The sequence below is a fragment of the Hirundo rustica genome, chromosome 4 (assembly GCF_015227805.2).
Source record: "Hirundo rustica isolate bHirRus1 chromosome 4, bHirRus1.pri.v3, whole genome shotgun sequence".
In the NCBI taxonomy this organism is placed as follows: Eukaryota; Metazoa; Chordata; class Aves; order Passeriformes; family Hirundinidae; genus Hirundo; species Hirundo rustica.
Genome location: NC_053453.1, coordinates 23,365,122 through 23,385,418, shown reverse-complemented (window position 1 = coordinate 23,385,418; position 20,297 = coordinate 23,365,122). Strand labels below are relative to the sequence as shown.

The 20,297-nt window shown below is 39.9% G+C and overlaps 1 protein-coding gene across 1 annotated transcript in view; it reads left to right on the top strand.

The window, feature by feature from the left end:
* Nucleotides 1-12,148: 12,148 nt before the first annotated feature.
* Nucleotides 12,149-20,297, top strand: part of KCND2 (potassium voltage-gated channel subfamily D member 2) — a 272,340-nt gene continuing 264,191 nt past the window's right edge. Inside the window, exons 1-2 of the mRNA XM_040062962.1 lie at nucleotides 12,149-12,487; nucleotides 13,693-14,866. Coding sequence (XP_039918896.1) covers nucleotides 13,752-14,866 — 1,115 coding nt within the window. The 5' untranslated portion in view covers nucleotides 12,149-12,487; nucleotides 13,693-13,751. The remainder of the gene's footprint in view (nucleotides 12,488-13,692; nucleotides 14,867-20,297) is intronic.

Here is a 20,297-nt window from a genome sequence, read left to right as displayed (position 1 = left end):
ATCACAGATGGAAAGTCAGTATGTGTGACACACTTTTCACCTGCCATAAAATGCTGAACTCCCTCCATCATTTCTATAACTAATTTGCAATTCATTTAGTACTCACACATGGAACTCCAAAATAACTCAGTAAAATGTTTGCTATTATTAGTACTGTATTTTATAGCAATGAGAAAGAAGTCCAGTTTTAGAAGCTTTTACATGCTATAATTTCCAGATCTGTAACCTGCAGCACAGGAAGAGGGATTAAAATTATGTATGAGGTTCTGCATTTGAATCTCTGATATTACTTTTATGTATTGACATCTGGAACAAAAAGGATTAGTTGTATAATTCAATCCTGTCAAAGCCAGTTGTAGTTCCTCTCTTCTACACTGTGTTAAATGCACGGAAGCTTCGTGCAATAGCATAGGACTGTCTAACAGTGCTTACATGACACGGAGGGGATGGTGACTTAGGACATATGATATAAACAGCTTTGCAGCATATCAGCTGATTTTTCTGTGTGAGGCCATGATTCAACTTTCAGTACACAAGATGTTGTATGTTTTAATGAGTGAGAAGTATTTTAAAGCTGTCATCTTGCTCTCACAAAATAACCATTTATGCAAAAGGGCTTTACAGATATCTCATTAAAATCTCCTGGAATCTGTTTTACTATTTTTCTTTTATGCAGTAGTATAACAAATAACAACAGTAAAGAAGGATATAGTGAATGATAGTACAAGTAGAGGTGAGATGCAATTACTTGCCTTTATTGAGAATACAAGAAGCTCAGAATACTATCTTGAATTCAATTCTTAATTTTAAGGTGATAAAACTTAGATGAGATGCATCCCACCTTGTAATGTGCCTTTAGAGAGCCTCTGCATCTTCAGCTTCCTCCCTGGAGCTGATTCTTTATTAACAGTGACTAATACTTCATGTTGCTAACAATCTTCATCACAACCTTGCAATGCCATCAAATACTGATGTGCCATCCCAAAATTACCTTTTGTACTCTTACCTCATGAAATTGTTAGTATTTGCACATATCAAATATCCAAAGATTCTCTGGACCATAAATCGGTAGTTCATGCACAATACACAGTACAAAATATTAGGATTTCCCATTGTCACTAGCAAAAAAGCTGTTCATTGCAGCTGACATTTGTAAACCTACTGAGTTATGAGTTTGGAATTTTTTTTGTTGTTGTTTATTTGTATTTTCCTGAACAATAAATAAAGTCATCTTTCAATCTTTTCTCTTAGATGCCATTATATGATAAATGGAGGAAGCAGTGTGGAATAGACGGTTTAATTTTTATAATTTAGGCCTAAGTTGTACTCAAGACTTTACATACTTAGCCTACTTCGAAGACTGTGGGAGTTGTCAGTAAGTATATAAGATTACAAATTAATCTTACTTACACAGTAGGAGAAAGATTTAATGTCAAGTAGTAAGAGTTACAGAAGTATAATCAGAACCCTTATTGGCTTATTACATATATTAGTTGCACTGTAAAAAAAGAAACACTCAGCCGGTATAAAAACAGAGGTAAACAGTGTCCAAGACGCAAGTAAGTTCTCATACAACCACTCCGAAACTAATGCAGATATTCTGGATAACTCTTCAGGGTCAAGATACCTAATAATGAGTGTAGCATTAATCGTGTATGCAATTACTAGGAGGATCAAAGCCTAACAAATGTTCGCTTTCATAATTATAATTTTAACTGAACAACATAGCACAAAGCTGTGAGGGAAGCACGCACATTTTCCTTTAAACAATAATGGATTTTCCAAGTGGCTACCACACCATGCAGATTTCTTTCCTCAGACAACATTCACTGTGGATAAATTCTTGCTTACAGATGGATCCTTGTGAAAGGAATCTCATATTTTAAATTTGGGCCTTGGTCCTCCAATAAGATTTCTGCACTGAATCTCCCTGTGTTCACACCAAGCCCTGCTAAAGCTTGTGGTACTTACAAGGACAGCAAACTTTGCATTAGCTATTACTGCAGACCAAAACTATATGGAGGATATATTTTTAAATTCCACTTTAGAAAAACCTCTATCCAAGAAGTTTAATGAGTTATTAAAAGTCTACAGCAAATAGGAAATCTCTGGTTTATGATTTTCCTTTTTCTCTGAAAAAAAGCCTTTGAGCAGAAATAACTTTTAACAGATTTGTATGAAAGGGGTAATATGAAAATTTGTTTTTATAACATTTCTTTTTCATTGTTTTGAAAAATGAAAAAGTGAATTATAAGATCGGTTTGCAGAGGATAATGAGAGAAGGATAATGAGCAGTATTTATAGAAATGTATCTATTTTCTAGTGTTTCACAGTTCTGCTGTCTATTGCTTTAATTAGATTGAACAGGCTTTTGTTTTGATTTTTTTTTATCCTTATTCTTTGCTTTATTAAAGCCAAAATTGGCAGAATATTAAAAAATAAAGTAAAAATTCCAAATGAAATATTTCTAACAAAATTTTATTAATATGTTAATTTGTTTTCATTCTTTTCTTTCAGCGGTGCAATCAATGAACTTTAGCTCATTCAACAGCTTTGGGGGGTTTATAATTATATTTTTCAGGCATTGAACTGGAGAAAAAATAAATAAAAGCAGTTATTTGCAATTCTACTACGTTACTGCCAACTATAAAATCTTTTTCTTTGAAAAGCTACCAGCTTGGCAACCACATATCCAATACAAACCAAAGAAAACCAGAAAGCAATAACAGAAGTTTATATACCTTTCCAGTTTTACCATTAAAAAGGTACTTCTCTCTGCAAAACTTCTCTAGATCAAGCATGAAATGCACATTTCTTACTTTTCTATGAGAGTGTATGTATGCATATATAGCTTTTTCCATCTGTCATTTCTGTTTTACAGTTAAGGTATTTACATTTTGACAAACCAAGTGGCAAAATATCTATTATTCAAACATAATATTGGATTTTGTAATTTCCTAAAAGATTGAGTGCATTTAAGCAGCTATGTATTTGAGCTTTCCATATGTAATGAAACACAATAGCAGATCATGAATTCAGAAGAAATGAAGGCACACTCATGATGTAACATTAAAACAGAAAACAAGAAAAATTAATTTCTTATTGCACTTTGTTTCTGTCAAAGAAAAGAAATCAGGATAATATTTATGATAGAAAAAGTGTTTCTTTCATAACAGAAAGCTTTCTTCAGCAATGTGAATGATATTAACCATTAATTCTACCTTTGAAATCAGCATTTTTCATAATAAACCAACAAATCATGGTGATAATGAACAACCTATACAGTGCTTGGTTTTCATGATGTTCTCTTAAACATATACACACATGCACACAAGTCTGCTACAGAATGCTTTCCTGAGACCCCCAAAAGCTACTTGAGCTGTCCTGGACTAGGGTCTAAGAAGGGGATAGGCCACTAAAGAACTGGAGTTCAAGAACAGCTCATCTACACACACCTCTGGCTAGTAGTTGTAATTATTTACACTAGCAGCTGTGGAAAAGCTGCAGAGAGAATTCACCTTTCTCAGTTATAATCCTTTGATGTAGTTCAGGGTTGTGGCTAGCCAACAAGGGCAACCTTTGTGCTATTCATTGTAACTACTTAATGTAACCAGAGTTCTGCCGAAAGGGGATGAAATGTGGAAGTCCACTATTAAGAGAACAAAAAAAAAGTGTCCAGATCTCTCTTTTCTTGAGTAAGTTGGCCAGAAATTCTTAAGATGAACCATCAAAAGAAGAAATCGCAATTTGTAGAATGGTTTTCTAGATAATTGAGTAGATTTCAAAATAGTGAATACAGTAACTTCCCATGTCTGTCAACCTCACGCTAATCCTTGAATGTCATTTTAGAGGGGCAAAAAGACTGAAGATAAGCAGTTTTTATAATTTCATGAAAACTAGCAAGTAGCTGGAGACAAAATACCCTATTATTATTCACTGTGAAGGGAGCTAATGAGATCACCCTTCCTTAGACATCAGACAGGCCGGCAATCAGACATCAATAGCTTTGCTGCATGGTGCTACTCAGTCTTTTAAAGCTTTCCATGTTACATTATCTTCTGCCCTAATTGCTATGACTGGAAGATGAAATGGAAGAGTACGGTAAGGGGTTTGGAAGGACTGCTGTCCCATCTAGACAACATTTCCATTCAGTGTAACAGATAAAATAAATGACCAAACTTACTGTGAATTATATGATTGGCTTGCAGAGGATAATGAGAGACAAGCAGAAGCTGCAAATGGGCTTCAACCATTTTTAAACTCTCACTGATTTGGGCATCTTTTGCTAAACAAGTGGGTTTTTTTCTTCTTACAGAGCTGTATTTATAGAAATGCATCTCCTTTCTAGTGCTTCACAGTTCTGCTTTCTATTGCTTTAATGATATTGAACAGGCTTTTTTGATTTTTTTTTTGTTTGATTCTCACATTGTACATAAAATATCTACACTGTAACTGCTGTATTCCTGAGGCGGTTTTATGTCATATCATATAGCAATCCTTTTAAATTACTGGGCAATGCTACATAGAAAACTGGAAGGAAACTAAAGATCTGACATTGTGATGATTTGGTTTCTTATGATCTTGCTTGAAAAATGTTATAATTCAAATTAGATATTTTCTTGCTATTTGATTCATGAATGATAAAACTACAGCAAAATAATGTCTTTAATTGGTAAACAAAGTTATGGCCTCCTATGAAGCAAGTATGACTTCATTGAAACATACTTCTTTTAACTTGGACAGCAATAATTTTATGCAAGCTGTCAGACTGTCTTAGAAGCATAACTTATAACTGAATAGCTTGTGCTGAGAACTGCCCTCGAGGTGAAGTATTGCTAATCAACCAATAAATTATTTGTTTAATTTTGTGATGAAGTTAAATAATGAATAAATCAGACATCTTTGTGACACGCATCTTTTGGGACTATATAGAGCATAATGACACTAAGTTTAGGACAGATTTCAATTATAATATCTTGATTTTATGACTGCTTGGACCAGATGACATCCAGCAATACCATGACATCAAGTCTAACTAAATGTTTCTCAGGATTTGTAAACTGTCAACTCTGCTCCAGGTTAATAAAACTGATATGAAAAAAATGCTAGCTTTTCTGATTTGTATTTTTTTATTACTTTTTCAGTTTATTTTAAAATTATTTTCATGCAAAAAACCCTAGGAAAAATGTTTCACTGTCTCCCTTTTTGAAGCTTGGACTCAACATTCACCACAGCAATGCCACCAGTAACATCACAAAAAAATTATTTCCTCCCTGAGCTGGAAGAGTACCTTGCTATAAATGACTGCTATCTCATTGCTGTTTATGCAATTAGAAAGCAATCATTAACATGAAAGAAGGTTTCTATTTCCTGTTCCGAACTGTGGTATAGGGGCTATTAGCAATTACTGGCATAAAAGGTGCCCCTACAGGCAGCTCTCCAGATGTTCTCAGTTTTGAAGTTCCCAGCTTCATGCCAGTCTGCCTGACCTCAGGCTTCTTTTTTTGCTAAGACCTGGCTGGACTAAGGAAGCGATTTGCAATGCAAGATAATAACTTTATTCAATCTACTAACTTCTGAAAAATGTTCTATATTCATCTGTGCCAGTGAATGACACATTGTTTCTATTAACTATATTTTTTGCACATATCTCTTTCATATAGGACTCCTATAAAGCTGCTGAAACTTGAAATGATGAAAGCTTGCTGGAACAGAAACAAGTTATTAAAAATGGGAAGGATACAATTGCAGTCACTCTCAGTCAGAGCTGTAATACCCCTCTCTGGGTACCCTCCACATTAGGTATTGAAGAGCAGAGCCAATCTAGTAACAAAACAGTTTAGAAAGGATTCACAGTATAAGAGAGATGGGACTAATTAGGCAAGGAGCCATTGATCGTTGTGAGGTTTTTGCAGGAGCAGAGGAAGGTGGCTAGCATCCAAACTCTACATTTCCTGGAATACAAAGAAAAAAGCAGTATCTAAAATGGTAATGTTTGGATGCAGATTGAAAGATTGCCATGCTGTGAGTATGTTATAGAGAACAAAAATGAAAAAGACAGTTGAGTCAAAAACTGTGAAGTAAAAAAAAATTGATTTTAAAAATTTTGTTTCTGGAGTGAAACAGGAGTGTTTGATGACACTGAAGATTCTGCATGTGCTTAGGAATGTGGCTATGGTGGCACAGAATAAGTCTGGCAAGAGGCATCTTTGTCAAAGACTTCCCAAAGTGCTTCAGTGCAACTAGGAGTATGAATTGTAGTCATTAATTAGTTTTCTACCTTAATACACTCAGTTTCTCTTTCTAAGGACATGACCTTAAAGACACTTGAAGTCCAGAGTCGTTTCCTTTTGACTTAGCAGACTGGCTCAGGCTCTATGTCTCAGGACCATTCTGCCTAAATGCAATGTATCCTAAAGCACAGACTGATAACTTAAGGACCACAGTCATCCCAGACTGCCTTTTGAGTCAATGGATACCTGCCTACATACACTGAGATTGTAGGTAGGACAGATTGCTTTCTGGAGTTGTTTCTCCTTCTGTTGCCTCCATGAACTCAGGGAGAGTAGGCTCCTAATTAGGTACCACAGGTGTTAAAAGCTAAATTGGTTGAAATTTGGTGTCATTACACAGGCAAAACAGTTGTTTGAAGACACTATATGAAAAAAAAAAAAAACACAAATTCAAAATGAGAAATATATATTTATCTAAAGTAAAATTTAAAAAATACTTACTGCCATGGGTTAGTGCAGTTTGGTTTTTTAGTTATAGAGGAATGTAGAATGATTCTCCAGGTCAGGGCCTGGGAATTGCTTTAGAAAAGACAGGGACCTATCAGAGAGTTAGTTGGAATATTGGCATCTGTTTTGACCACTGAAAATTGTTGGCTGCGACTTTGGGAAGTACCATATAAAACCCTTTGATTTCCTGTTGGTGGGCATTTTCCTTTTTTCCTTTGGCCAGAGAGAGACAGGTAACATCGAGCTGGGCCTGCTGCTCCCCCCTTTTGGGGGGGATCTGGCCTGAGGCCTGGCCGGATTCCATCGGCTCCTGGGGGGCTGGGGTGGAAGGAGAGATTGCTGTTTTGCAACAGCTGCTTTCTTCAGACTTCCCTGGAGCAGGGAGAGATCTCTGCTGGGCCTTGATAAGAGCTATGGGCACCATTTGGGCCGAAGCCACCCCGATTTACACCGAGGGGTGGGCTGAGAAAGCGTTTATGATCCTGCCTGGTTTTTTTGTGACTCCGGACTGCCCGAGTGCTCTGATCTCTGATGTCTCTGTGTGAGTTCTTCTTCCCTCACCAGCACGGCCTTGAACATCTAACACCAAAAGCTACAGAAGGGAGAGACAAAGACTCCGAGCAGATTTAACTCTTTCTTAGCAACATGAAGCTTCCAGAGCTTAGCCCTTCTCTGAGAGAGTAAGAAAGGACAGACTGAACGTAAAGAAAAAAATAGCATGCAGTCAGTAGAGTAAGAGTGAAATACTGAGACAGAGGGTTGAAGAGTTGGTTATTCCATTCTTATTTGAGCCCATGGAAATGAACTCTATATTTAGATTATTCCTTTAAGTCATGGGAAAGATATGCATTTGGGGAGATGATTGTTTTAATTTGTGTGTGGATTTGAGCAAAGGTATTTGTGATGGACTAAGTATTATTAATCCTATAAGATGCTTGAACAGAGATAGAGATGAGAAGCCCCCTGCACCAGTGAAGAAGTGAGAAGGTATCTCTGTACCTTGAGGTGAAGAAACCTTTGCTTTGGAGTTATTCATCTTTAAATGGTGACACCCCAGTATGCAAAAGTCTAAGACCCATGACCTATAAGCAGCTTGGGAAACTGTTCCTGGGAGGGTCACAAAGGCAGGTTTCTCCAGGCGGTTGTTTTTGTGACAGTTTAAAACACACAAGAGAACTGTTCTAGGTTGTCAGTGGGATCCATGACTCTAAGAGAGACTCTTCCCCTAAAGAATTGATGAAATACCATTGTCAGATGGTGAAACTGACTGAAAATTACAAGTTTTGTCTCTTTATGTTGTTTTGTAGGAAAGTTAACAGTTTGTAAAGGGAGGGAAGAGTGTTTTTGGAGTTTCATTCTGTTTTAGTTTTTTTTTCCCCCAGCTTTCTTTTTCTATTCTTTTAGTGTGTGTTAATAAAATTATTTGTTCATTTTTAAGGTTGAGCCTGCTTTGTTTTTCTCCTAGTCTCTCTCCCACAGAAAAAGAGTGAGTACTAAGACCAGAATATAGTGAACGTGAAATCACTACATTAGTTGGTGTTTCTGCCTGGTTATTTGAAATTAAAACTATTACACTTACCATTTCATTGATGGGTAGAATATCACTAATCTGAAGAGGAATTCCCCAAGCTTAATATAATTAATACATAGTTTAACACAATTAATGTTTTATGTATTACCCTATACATCAAGAAAAACATATATAATTACTAAATCAGTATTTGTTGTTTTAAAGATAAAGCACATATATTTGAGATCAAATCAGTCCCTTCTTTGGAAGAGTGTAAGGTTTTCTTGAGATGATTCCAAGTATTGACTTAGCCTCACATTAAGAAAAAAGAAACTACTATACTGACAGCTCTGCCTTCATGTTCCATCCTCTAAACCTGTAATAAATACATTAAAAAATCTTTTTCCACAGAAGTAAGGGTCTGTTTTTAGGTTAATGGTGGCTATACTATCTCTCAGGTTGACTTCAGAATTTAAAAGGAATGGTACATATGGTGCACTTCCCCCCACAGTATGTCTTAATCCCTGACCAGTAAGAGGTCATTTTTTAATGTCCAGAGTGATCCATTTCTCCACATAGAAAGAGGGACACCAAGCATTTGCACTGCAGAGTGACCTGAGCCTATTTTAGCAAACTCCCAGAAAGATAGCTTTTTCCCTTGGAAAAATTATCAAAAGCCTTCCACTCATTCTGTCTGGCCCAAAGCACAAAAAGCAGCTAGATTTAGACCCAAAAAGAACATATGAAGGCAAGGAAACTGCAGGCTACGACTATTGGTATTTGGGCTGATTGCACATTTGACCAAAGCTTCATTTTTTATATTTGCAAGATAGAATCAAACATTTTCCTTTGTGAGACACATTCTTAATGTCACAACCTTGTTCTTCAATGGAGATACATTCTAGAAATTCTTATATTGGACATTTGCTACTTAAAAGGTCTCAGGAATGTTCCCTTCATTAAAAAAAAAAAAAAACCCACACCAAAAAAACCCCAAAAACCCAAACCAAACAAACCTCAAAACAAAACACCATCTGCAGTGTTCTTTTCTCAAAAGGAAAGAAAACTGTCTTAATGCTAGGGGAATTAAAAAGAGCAGATACACATGTACTCTCAGTCTGTAAAGATGACTTGCAGTTTCAAACATTTTAAATGTTTAAAAAAAAAAAATCAGTAATATAAACTTCTGCATCATAGCTGGTATCTTATTTAAGCCTCAGAGAGTTCTTTGTGTCTCATGACTTTGGAATGAATTAAGAAGCAGCTCCTCTTAGAGCCCATTGTGCATTCCCCTTAGTACCATCTTCCTCTTTTCCTACAATTACTAGGATTCATTTTCTTCCCTTAAAAATAGGATTTTTATCTCATTTGAGTCCCTGCTATTTAATTCCTGCTTGAAGTCATAATCCTCCCTGTCACATCAGACCAATCTCTTTGTAGCCAATTCTGATTTCACAGGCAGCATTTTGACTTAGGAAGAACTGATTATTTAGGTACACCTTATGTAGCACGATTTAGTCCTTCAGAAAAATACAAAGTAAGGAATACTTCAGTCAGAAAATTTTAATGAACTAAACATAAAGTACAAGCCGTGAAAGTTTGAGTTCCTGGCTATCGCTTCTCAGTAACATATCAATTAAGGAGTCAATAAAGTGTACTCTATTCCTTCCAAGAACCTGTTTTGGAGAGATGCCTCTCTGATGCAGAGGCTCTCCACAAAAATTTAAGGTGAGGTGATAATTTTTCCAGTCAATGGTGTCAGAAAGGTGCCTAAACCTCAACTGGTTTCAAACCTCTGACTTTCAACACACTAAATATTGTAACAGTATGTGGGACCCCAAATTGTCCAAATATACAGGATTTGTTTGGGGCTTTTTTCCCATTATTTGATGAAATGTGTCAATTTCTGAAACAACTTTAAGATTGCAACAGGAATCCAGGTGTTTCTTTAATGTAACCCGTTCTCATGGGTTCTCTCTATGGATGGAAAATCCTTTATTGTGAGACTTCTATTCAGGAAAAACTGCAAAGAGAAAAAATAAATTTAAAGCAGCAACTGATTTTTGTAAAGCTAGGCATGTGAAAAACAGTAAGAGCAGTTATTGATTACAAAAAGAATCTATAGTTGACTTTCAGAAAAGGAAGTCCTGTATTATTTTCTCAGTGCTGAGCTGACAGGATCATAAATTGGGTTTTATTAATTCTACAAGCTTGTCCTTCTGTAGCATCAAACAAAACCTCCCATTTCATATGGAAGAAGAATATCCATATCATTGAAAGATCAATACCTATAGTTGACCAACTGATTTCAGTTTAATGGATTAATTTATAGGATATCATGTACTGAATATTTGAACTAGAAAATAAAGCAACAAACCAACAAACAACTTCAGTAAATATACAGGAAGTATATTTTATTTAATGTGATATTTTATTTCATGTGACTTGATATACATAATTGGTCATCATCACAAGCTTTCCTATATTAGAGTTTGCACACAAACATTTTTTAAGCCTTTTCTCTCTCTGCTTTCAAGTATTACTTGAAGGAACAGCTTAAACTGTAGCTTAGGCTGCAATACTGAAAATGTTCATCTTTTTCATGGGAACTTCTAAGTGACTATATACTGAAGTTGAGCATATTACTAAAATACAGAAAAGAGTTAACTCTCAAGCTTCAGTGTGTATTCAGTTCATTTGGGTTTCTTTGGCATATATCTCAAACAGCTTATCAGAGTGGAAGGTTTGGTTGGAAAAACTTCACATATAAAGGAACCTATTTATTCCGTGATTCTTTTCGAAACCTCTTACTACCAAACAGAAAAACAGGCAAATTAGGAGGAATACCTTCTGGTATCTTCTTGCAAGGTCTGCGAAGAAGACACAGAGCGGTTTCAGAATCTTGATTGAAAAATAGAGACCGTTCTCTCTTGTTTATCGGCATTATCAGAGCGGCACTCAGAGCTCGGGAAACTACGTGCCCATCTAGCCCGGAGATCCGGCGGTGCCGCGAGCTCGGCAGCGGCCGGGGGCGGCGGCGGGGCCGTGCGGGCGAGCAGCGACGCGGCAGAGCGCCGGGGGTGCGCGGAGCGGAGCGGGGCCGGGCCGGCCCCGGCGGGAGCCCGCTCCCCGTCATCCCCGCGCCATCTAGCGGCGGGAACGGCCACGCGGCTCGGCACGGGAGCGGAACGGAGAGGAGGAGGAAAGGCTCCCACACCCGTCCCAGCTCTCGCCGTTCCCGAAGCTGGTAAGAGCCATTTGGATATTGCGTCCAGAGCTCCGGAGTGGCTCGGGGCGGGTTGTGAGGACCATCGCTACACTTCACTCCCAGGCATCTCATTCCCCCTTTTTTGCAGTGAACGGTTCCCCCTGAAAGCAGCCTAGCGCTCCCCAGAAATCCCCTCGGTACCTCACCTACCTCTCGCCGCCGACCGATCCCTACCCAAAGCACCGCGAACTCCAGAGGGTCTGTGCGGCGCTGCCGGCGGAGGGGTTGGACCGCACGATGCCGGCCCCACAGAGACACACACCGGCACGCACACAGGCACACACAGCGGCACACCCACACACCGGCGCGCACACACACACACACACACACACACACACACACACACACACACACACACACACACACACACACCGCCGCGCTCCCTGCCTGCCCTGCCGCCGCCGGCGCAGCTGCCCGCAGCCCTTTTGTTTCGCCCGCGGAGCGATGTCCTGCCCACCCGCCCCGCGCTTCTCCGCGCCCGCACCGCCGCCCGCCCCTGCGCCCCTCGCCCGCCGCGGCGGCGGCGCGGCGGGGTGGCATGGCCCGCCCGCCTTGGGGGAGGCAGCGGGAAGCCCCTTCCCCGCCCCCGGCCGCGCCAGGGCCTCGCCGCTGCCGCCCGCAGCCCGCGGCAGGGCAGGGGCAGCGGCCGCAGCCGCAGCCGCGCCTGACAGCGGCCCCGCGCCGCAGGATCCGCGCCCCGCAAGGACGTGCTCCACGAGCTGCCAGGCGCGATTACGTTGGTTTTTTTCCCCCACCCACCCCTTGAACTTGTTGCTTGGCGCTCGGCGGTGGCGGAGGGGGGTGGGGGTGGGGGAAAGCCTTATTATCGATGTCCCTTTGGATGCGATCAAGCTTTCTCAGGAGCAACTACTTCCCCGCCGTTCCCGGCGGGGCGCGGAGATCTTAGCGGCAGAGCCCGTATTTCCAAAAGTCTCTATGCAACTGAGCGCTCTCGCCAGACTTTCACAGGTAGGTGCCGCAGACTGGGCACGTCTGGAGGGATTCGAGAACGGAGCCGAGGGGAAGGGGCGAGAGCAAGGAGGCGGGGGTACGGGGGCGGGGGTGGGGTGGGCATGATCCACCACCGACCGCCGAGCCCATCGGCACCCCGCACCCCTGCCCCGCGCCTCATCGCCCGCCCCGGTGCCCGGCCTCACCCGCCCCAGGGAGCTCCTGCCCCTCTCCCGCTCCACGGCCAGCTTCGCCCGGCTTCGGGCCCTTTTCGCCGCCCGCTCGGGCGCTCCCGGGGATGCCCCGAGCAGCCCACCTACTGCATGTGCCTCCAAAGGCCCCGCTCCTACCCCCGCCAGGACCGCGGGGGTTCTGCCCGACCCCCGTCTCCTCGCCGCAGATCAGCCCCTCTCCGTGCCCCGATGCTCCGTCCCGGGGAGAGACCATCTCTGCCCGCTCCCTCTCTGTGGGGCGGTCCCCGCTCCTGGCGACCCATCCCTGGCATCCCTCTGCCCTTCAAAGCATTTCCTGAACGGAAAACTTGCCTTAAAGTTTAATGCTGCCGCCCGGAGCTCCTCCCCCTGCCCCGGCGGTTCCCCGCGCCCCTAGCCGGGCTCTGGAGGAGTCCCCGGGCGGCGATTAAAGGTCAGGGAGAGGATTCTTCCCGCCGCTGCTCCAGGGCTGCCGCTGGGAAGGGGGGCGGCCCGCCCGGCCCATCCCCTCCGCCCCTCCACGGCGAGCGGCGACGGCGTTGGCGGCCCCGCTGCAGCCGCCCGGGAAGGTCTCCGCTGGCTGCCGCGGCCCGGCTCTGGCGGCGGGCGGGGAGCGAGCGGAGGAGGGGCGGGGGGACCCGGCTGCATCGCGCGTGGAGAAAAATCTCCTTCCAGGTGGCTGCACAGCTGCGCTGGAGCTCTAGCCGGCTCCAGGGGCTAGTAATTTGAGGACTGTTGCTTCCATCCCGGGGCCTCGAATGGAGACCTTATATCAAAGGATCTGGTTGTTAGAGAAGCTGCTTTGAATACAGGGATTTCCAGGTGCCCTCATTTATTGTCCTGACAGTGTGACCAGCGCCTGGAAAGCATATTCTGGGGTTTAAAAGTGGAGGAAACAAAAGGGAAGCAAAAAGGTTTTCAGTTAATACTGAATATCACAGAAAAGTTCAGAATTCTGCTGCCTCAAGAATGTGTGAGAATTTTTATTTTTCTCTTCCCTCTCTATTTTAGTGGCTGGACCAGAACTGTCTCTAGATTGACTCCCTTAGCTGTAATAGGTGTTTGGAACCATGGCAGCAGGTGTAGCAGCTTGGTTACCCTTTGCCAGGGCAGCAGCCATAGGATGGATGCCAGTGGCTACTGGTCCCATGCCAGCTGCTCCACGGCAGGAGAGAAAGCGAAGCCAGGACTCTCTGATTGTGCTGAATGTGAGTGGCATCCAGTTCCAGACGTGGCTGGACACCTTAGAGCGCTATCCTGACACTCTGCTGGGCAGTTCAGAGCGGGACTTCTTCTACCACCCTGAGACACAGCAGTACTTTTTTGATCGGGACCCTGACATTTTCCGCCACATTCTCAACTTCTACCGTACTGGGAAGCTTCATTATCCCCGCCAGGAGTGCATCTCAGCTTATGATGAGGAGCTGGCCTTCTTTGGCATCATCCCTGAGATCATTGGTGACTGCTGTTACGAGGAGTACAAGGATCGCCGGCGTGAGAATGCTGAGCGCCTGCAGGATGATGCTGATACGGATCATGTAGCTGAGAGCTCCCTACCCTCGATGACAGCTCGTCAGAGGATGTGGCGGGCCTTTGAAAACCCACACACCAGTACCCTGGCTCTAGTCTTCTACTATGTCACTGGTTTCTTCATTGCCGTCTCTGTTATTGCCAATGTGGTGGAGACAGTGCCCTGTGGGGTAAGCCCGGGTCGCATCAAAGAGCTGCCCTGTGGAGAGCGGTATGCGGTGGCTTTCTTCTGTCTGGATACTGCCTGTGTGATGATCTTCACTGTTGAATATCTCCTACGTCTGCTGGCAGCTCCGAGTCGCTACAAATTTGTGCGCAGTGTCATGAGTATCATTGATGTGGTGGCAATTATGCCATATTACATTGGCCTGGTGATGACAGATAACGAGGATGTCAGTGGGGCTTTTGTGACATTAAGAGTCTTTCGTGTCTTCAGGATCTTTAAGTTTTCCCGCCACTCACAGGGTCTGCGCATCCTGGGCTATACGCTGAAAAGTTGTGCCTCGGAGTTAGGCTTCCTCCTCTTCTCACTCACTATGGCCATCATCATCTTTGCCACAGTCATGTACTATGCAGAGAAAGGTTCATCAGCCAGCAAGTTCACCAGCATCCCTGCAGCCTTCTGGTACACCATCGTCACCATGACAACACTGGGGTAAGTGCAGCTGGTGTTTGGTTACAGCCAACAAGTGTATTGGAACGAACGGAAGATACTCAATTTAAAAAAAAATGGTGATATAAAAAAATGTGAGGGCAAGTTATTGTTACAGAACTTTAGGAATACAACTTGTGAGTTCCTTCTAGATGTTTTACATGTTTAGGAGAGTTAACAGCATTGCTGAAATTAAAATCACCCAAATCCAAAAACTACAAAAAATCTGAAAAAGCAAACTACAAACCAAAGCAAAAAAGTCTTGAAACTGTTTGGTTTTGGATAGCGAAATTGGAATATTTTATGAGTACGTATGAGTTATTAGTGGATTTTTAGTGGAGTATGGTCTTTGCTGGCAGGACCTGTTAGAGTGTTGCTGAATTATTAATATTTATAAGGAGAACCAAAGTGCAAGCTTTTAATTTGATCAGTATGTGGATCTGCCATTTTGTTTTAAGTCATGTATTGATGTAGACCTGGATATTGAGTTTGTTATTATAAAGTGATTTGTTTTCATGAAAATCATACCTTGTCTTTACAAAAAGAAGAATACATTTGTGGTTTTATTTAAGACACTGAACACATTTCCTTTGATTTTCATGGACCTATAAACTTCTAAATTCAGGGTGTCAAGCTACACTGACTGGTGACATATTCTGGAAAATGATATGATCAAGTATGAGACATATGACACATCAAGCATGTGTCTTTTAACATAATTCTAATGGCAATACAATTTCTTTCAGACAATAGGGGTTAAAAATTGTCACTGTTAACATTACAATGCACTGCAGTTTAACGGAAAGATGAGAGTATTATTTTGTGAAGTCTCTGATACCAGAGTCTGATTGTATCAGCTGATTCTCTGCACCAAGTTAAAAAATGCATTTGTCTGTATTTACAAAAGGGATTTAGAAGGTTGACTAATTCGAGAGGACAGTTTTTCCCTATTCTTAATTTTGAGTTGTATAGTATCATCTATGAAACTACAAATTTGTTGATTCATTACAAACTGACTAGTTATATAATAATTATAGATACTAAATTACAAACTTAGTACTTTCAAGTACTTTCAAGTACTTTCAAGGCAAATCCCATCATTTTATTAGCATTTCATTTTCCCATGTCTTGTTGGGATTTTAATCTCTTGTTGAGATTTATGAAACATGTATAACTTTTAAATTTAACCAAATGAAAGTGCGTTATTAAACTATTATGAAATACTTGATTTATTATGTGCAATAGTAATTTACTTGGGAAATGCACATACAAAGTATTAAAAAAGATAAAAGGAATGTCTTACACCACCATTTTTTATACAAGGCTTTTATCTTCAGTGTGATATAACAAATGAAGATAAATATAGTGCATAGTAAATATTTCATACTTCTTGTAAAGGCAAGTTATGCTAAAAATGAGTGACAAGAGCTTTGGAGATTTTAACCCGCCTTTTAGGTTCCTGGGTGGTTTGTTGGTTTTCATTTTCTGTTGCTGGTGACAAATGGAAGGGACCAGTTAGAAAAAGAAGCAAGTCAGGCATGATAACTAGATCCACACTCCTGTATTTTCTGATGCTGATATCTTTTACCATTTTTATTAATTAGAACAGTGATGTTTTCAAGGAAGAATTGACTGATACTTTGATATAAAAAACCTGAAGCTGGTGTGTGGGGGTTTTGTAACAAAAGGTACTTTCTGAGTACATTGTTTTCATCCTCATGCACAATATGGAAGGTACTTCTCCATGGTACTGAACAGAAACTTTTCTTGTTTTATGCCCAAATTGCAGCTGCTATAACACAGGTATGGTATCACAGCTGGTGTTAATAAGGTTTTTTTGTTTCTTTGGCACACACGCACACACATATATACATGAGTATTATTCTGTAATTCCAGATTTTGAAGTATTGCTCATGACTCTGAGTAATATCTTCAAAAGTACTGCTGTAATTTGAACATAATTTCAAATCCCTTTGAATAGAACCTGTTTTTACGTATTCAGTGACACAATGTTTTGGTCCCAAGTGGAACAAAAAGGGTTAAAGAGAATCCTCTTATGCTTGGCTCCTTTTTCCAGGCAGTTTGGGCTGAGAAAGTTTTGAGCAGGTTAAACAGAGATCCAAAGTCTCACCCTCAGGAGTTCAGGTATGATATAGGTTCAAATATGACAGAAAAATCTCCAATTTTTATGAAATCTTTTGGCAGTGCATTAGCTAGATTATGTCCTTTTAATACCATCATGATAACTTTATAAAGATTATGTTTAAATGTTAAATATATATGTGTGAATAATTTATATAAAATTAGCATAATAAAGGCTTTGAAATCTTTTTAGTTGATGGAATAATTACACAAAAGGAGAGGGAAGTTACAGGAAAAAGCATCAAGGGTCAGTGAAAGCTGATTATAATTAATACTGATACATTTTCTATGTGCTAAAGCTTACCACCTCTTTACTAATACAGAACTCCTATTCTTTTTAACTTTAGTTTTAGCTGAATCAGGGGTGTATAAATGGACTCGATAGTAACAACTTCTCTCTTTTAGACACAAAGCTTGATGAAGTCTTTATGTTTTTAAAGACAGTAGCAGGTTATGTGAAATACTACAAAAAATTCATGAAAGCTAATAGCGAATAATAGATTAACATAAAATTGAGTTTTTGAGTCTTGGTATCATTGTCATATTTTTCTAGATAGCAAGGGTATTGAGTAAGTGACCTTTACAATTTAGGGAGTTATTACCTTGGAAGCAGAGCTATATTTCTCAGTTCTGCATGATTGCTGAGCAATTAAAGTGTCTTTAAAAAACATAGATTACATTTTCCTTTGCAGTGTGCTAGTGACTTCAAATATTACGATATTTTTTCCTCCAAGGATAACCTACCTATTAACTGCTCTTGACTGCTCAGCTCAAGTAGTACATGTACATGGAAAAGTTACATGAAAGAGCTGAAAAAAAATGTAAGGAGGGGAAGAAAGGAGTAAAGGAAGAAAGAGAACATGAGAAAAAGAGAAAGAAAGAGAAGAGAAAGGTGCCTCCAGAAAAACAGGATGCACACTTTCAGAAACTGAACTGTCTGATTTTAAACTTCAAATTAGTGTTTTGTTGGGATTAATTGTAGCAAAAGAAAAGTAGAAACGAGGAGAAAAGAGAATAAAATTGAAAGAGGTCACAAAGTATTTTATGGAGATTCAAGGTAATAGTGGAAAGCACAGAGGTCAAGAATCAGGGTAGTGTGAAACTTGACAGAGAGAAAAACTCAAGTCTATTGAACTGGGACTGGCAGACCTCCATAGAGGCTTGTGAACATCCGCACCCATAATACAGTTATGTGACTTTCTGCTGTCACCTTACAACATGACAATCTAAATAACTTTCCAACTGCCGTGTCAGGAAATATGCCAGCAAATGAGCTGGAATATCTGGTAAGGTTTTGATGGTGTAAGGATATTGTTTGTTCCTGAGTCAGTTAGAGCTATAGTGTAGTTTGTGTTTTATGAAGACATTATACTTTAAATAAGGAATGTAGTGCTCTTCTGTGAGTACTTCTAAAGCAATCTCACTGCCATATTAAAATTCTATTTTTATAGCCTTTACATTGAGTAGCTTTATCAAGTCGTACAATGCTTCAGTAGATGAACACAATACTTTGTGAAGGGAGGCTTAAACTCATGACTATTCATTTATTTGCTTTCATTGTATAAGCTAGAGGTGTGTCTTTCAGAAAAGATAAAGCAACCATTTGTTTTCATTATTTGTTAATATAGCCCATAATGTGTGAGGACACGTACTTAAGATATATAAAATTCTCTGAAGAGTTTGTAATAAACAGATGACTACATGTGATAACAGAAAGCCTCAAACAGTGAACAAGGGAAGAGAGCAAAGTATTTCCTTTTCCTGCACATTCATGTTATTTGCCATCTTCAGTCCTTTTTCCATTCTTTTTTGATCAATATGGATATATTTTATCTATTTCTTTTGTCCATTATTCATTCCAGCTACCACTTCCCATAGTTTTTGTGGTTGGGGTTTGTCTGCTGGTTGACACCTTTCCTCCCTTCTTCAAGACAAAGTTAACATTTGTAAAGATTCTGCTGGCTTTTTTCTTCTGCTGTTCCTTTGTTCCAGATTCCTAATTCATCCTTCACTACTAGATCAAATCTTTCATTTGTCATCATTGTCATTCATTTGACCTGAACTTTCCTCAGAACAGATTTTTTGTTCTGACCTTTGTTTGATAGATTTTTTTAATGAACTTCATAAAATTTCCACATCATCACTTTCTTTCTCTAATGCCACACATATTCTTTTCTCACCACTGTGCCATTTTCAGTGTGTTTAGTTCCTTATAGTTTCTGCATTTTAGTTTGAAATAATCCATCTCTTCAGAACTTTTATTAAAAATTTGAGTTTAATAAAATCTGACAAGAGAGAACAAAATTCAAAATCTTTGTTTTGTGAAAAATGTCAATTAAAGTTTGTATATATTCTTATGATTAGTGTTACAAATGTAAAGATACACAAAGTTAGAGTATTATTTCTGTATCTTGTGCGTACATATCACTCATTCATTTTTTTGTTTGATATTTTCAACCCTGTATCAAGTAGATTCTTTTTATTTTTGTCATAGGTACAACCTAGTGGGTTTTGTATTTTAAAAATGTGTTTGATGTCTCAATCTATTTTCTCTTCACAGCAGAGACATTTAGCCTGCATAACAGAGGAGGGACAAAGTGTAGTTGTGATCACCTTCAAAGTACAGTACTAGATATTCAAAAAGGGCTCTGGGGGGGATCTGTTATACTAAGGGTCATTTTGATAGTAGTAAAAAAAAAATGTTCTGTAATAAAAAGATTACTGAAACTATATTGGGCTGTTGTTGCTTGATACAGAGCAGAGGAATTTTATTCTTACTTAGTTGCACTGGGGACCAGCTTTCCTCTTCAAAAAAATCCTGAAAATCTCTTAAAGGAAAAGGACTTAGCTTGTTTCAATAAATTTTCTTGAGCATGAACTTTCTTAGTTCAGTTATGAAGAACATGAAGGTGGTGCTTAACAAAAAGAACTTTCTGCTCAGGATCTAATATATTTGCTCCTTTGGTAGAAGCAGATGGAATTTTATTTCCTTGTTGTTACTTTTAGACAAGAATAAGAACAGTTAGATTACTGTGGACCTGGATGTAACATAGAAATATGATTAGTACAGCAGAACAAATAATCTCAGAGAGTAATTATGACTAGTGCCTGATCTATTAACTAGGGCCTATCATTCAAGTAATCATCAGTAAATACTGTCATTTTAGTAGAATCTTTTAAGTGATCAAACCCAAAAAGTGCAAACTGAGTGATGACAATCCGTACGTGACTCACACCATTGTGCCTTTGTCTAAGATGAAAAATTTGCAATATAAAAGCCATATAAATCTAT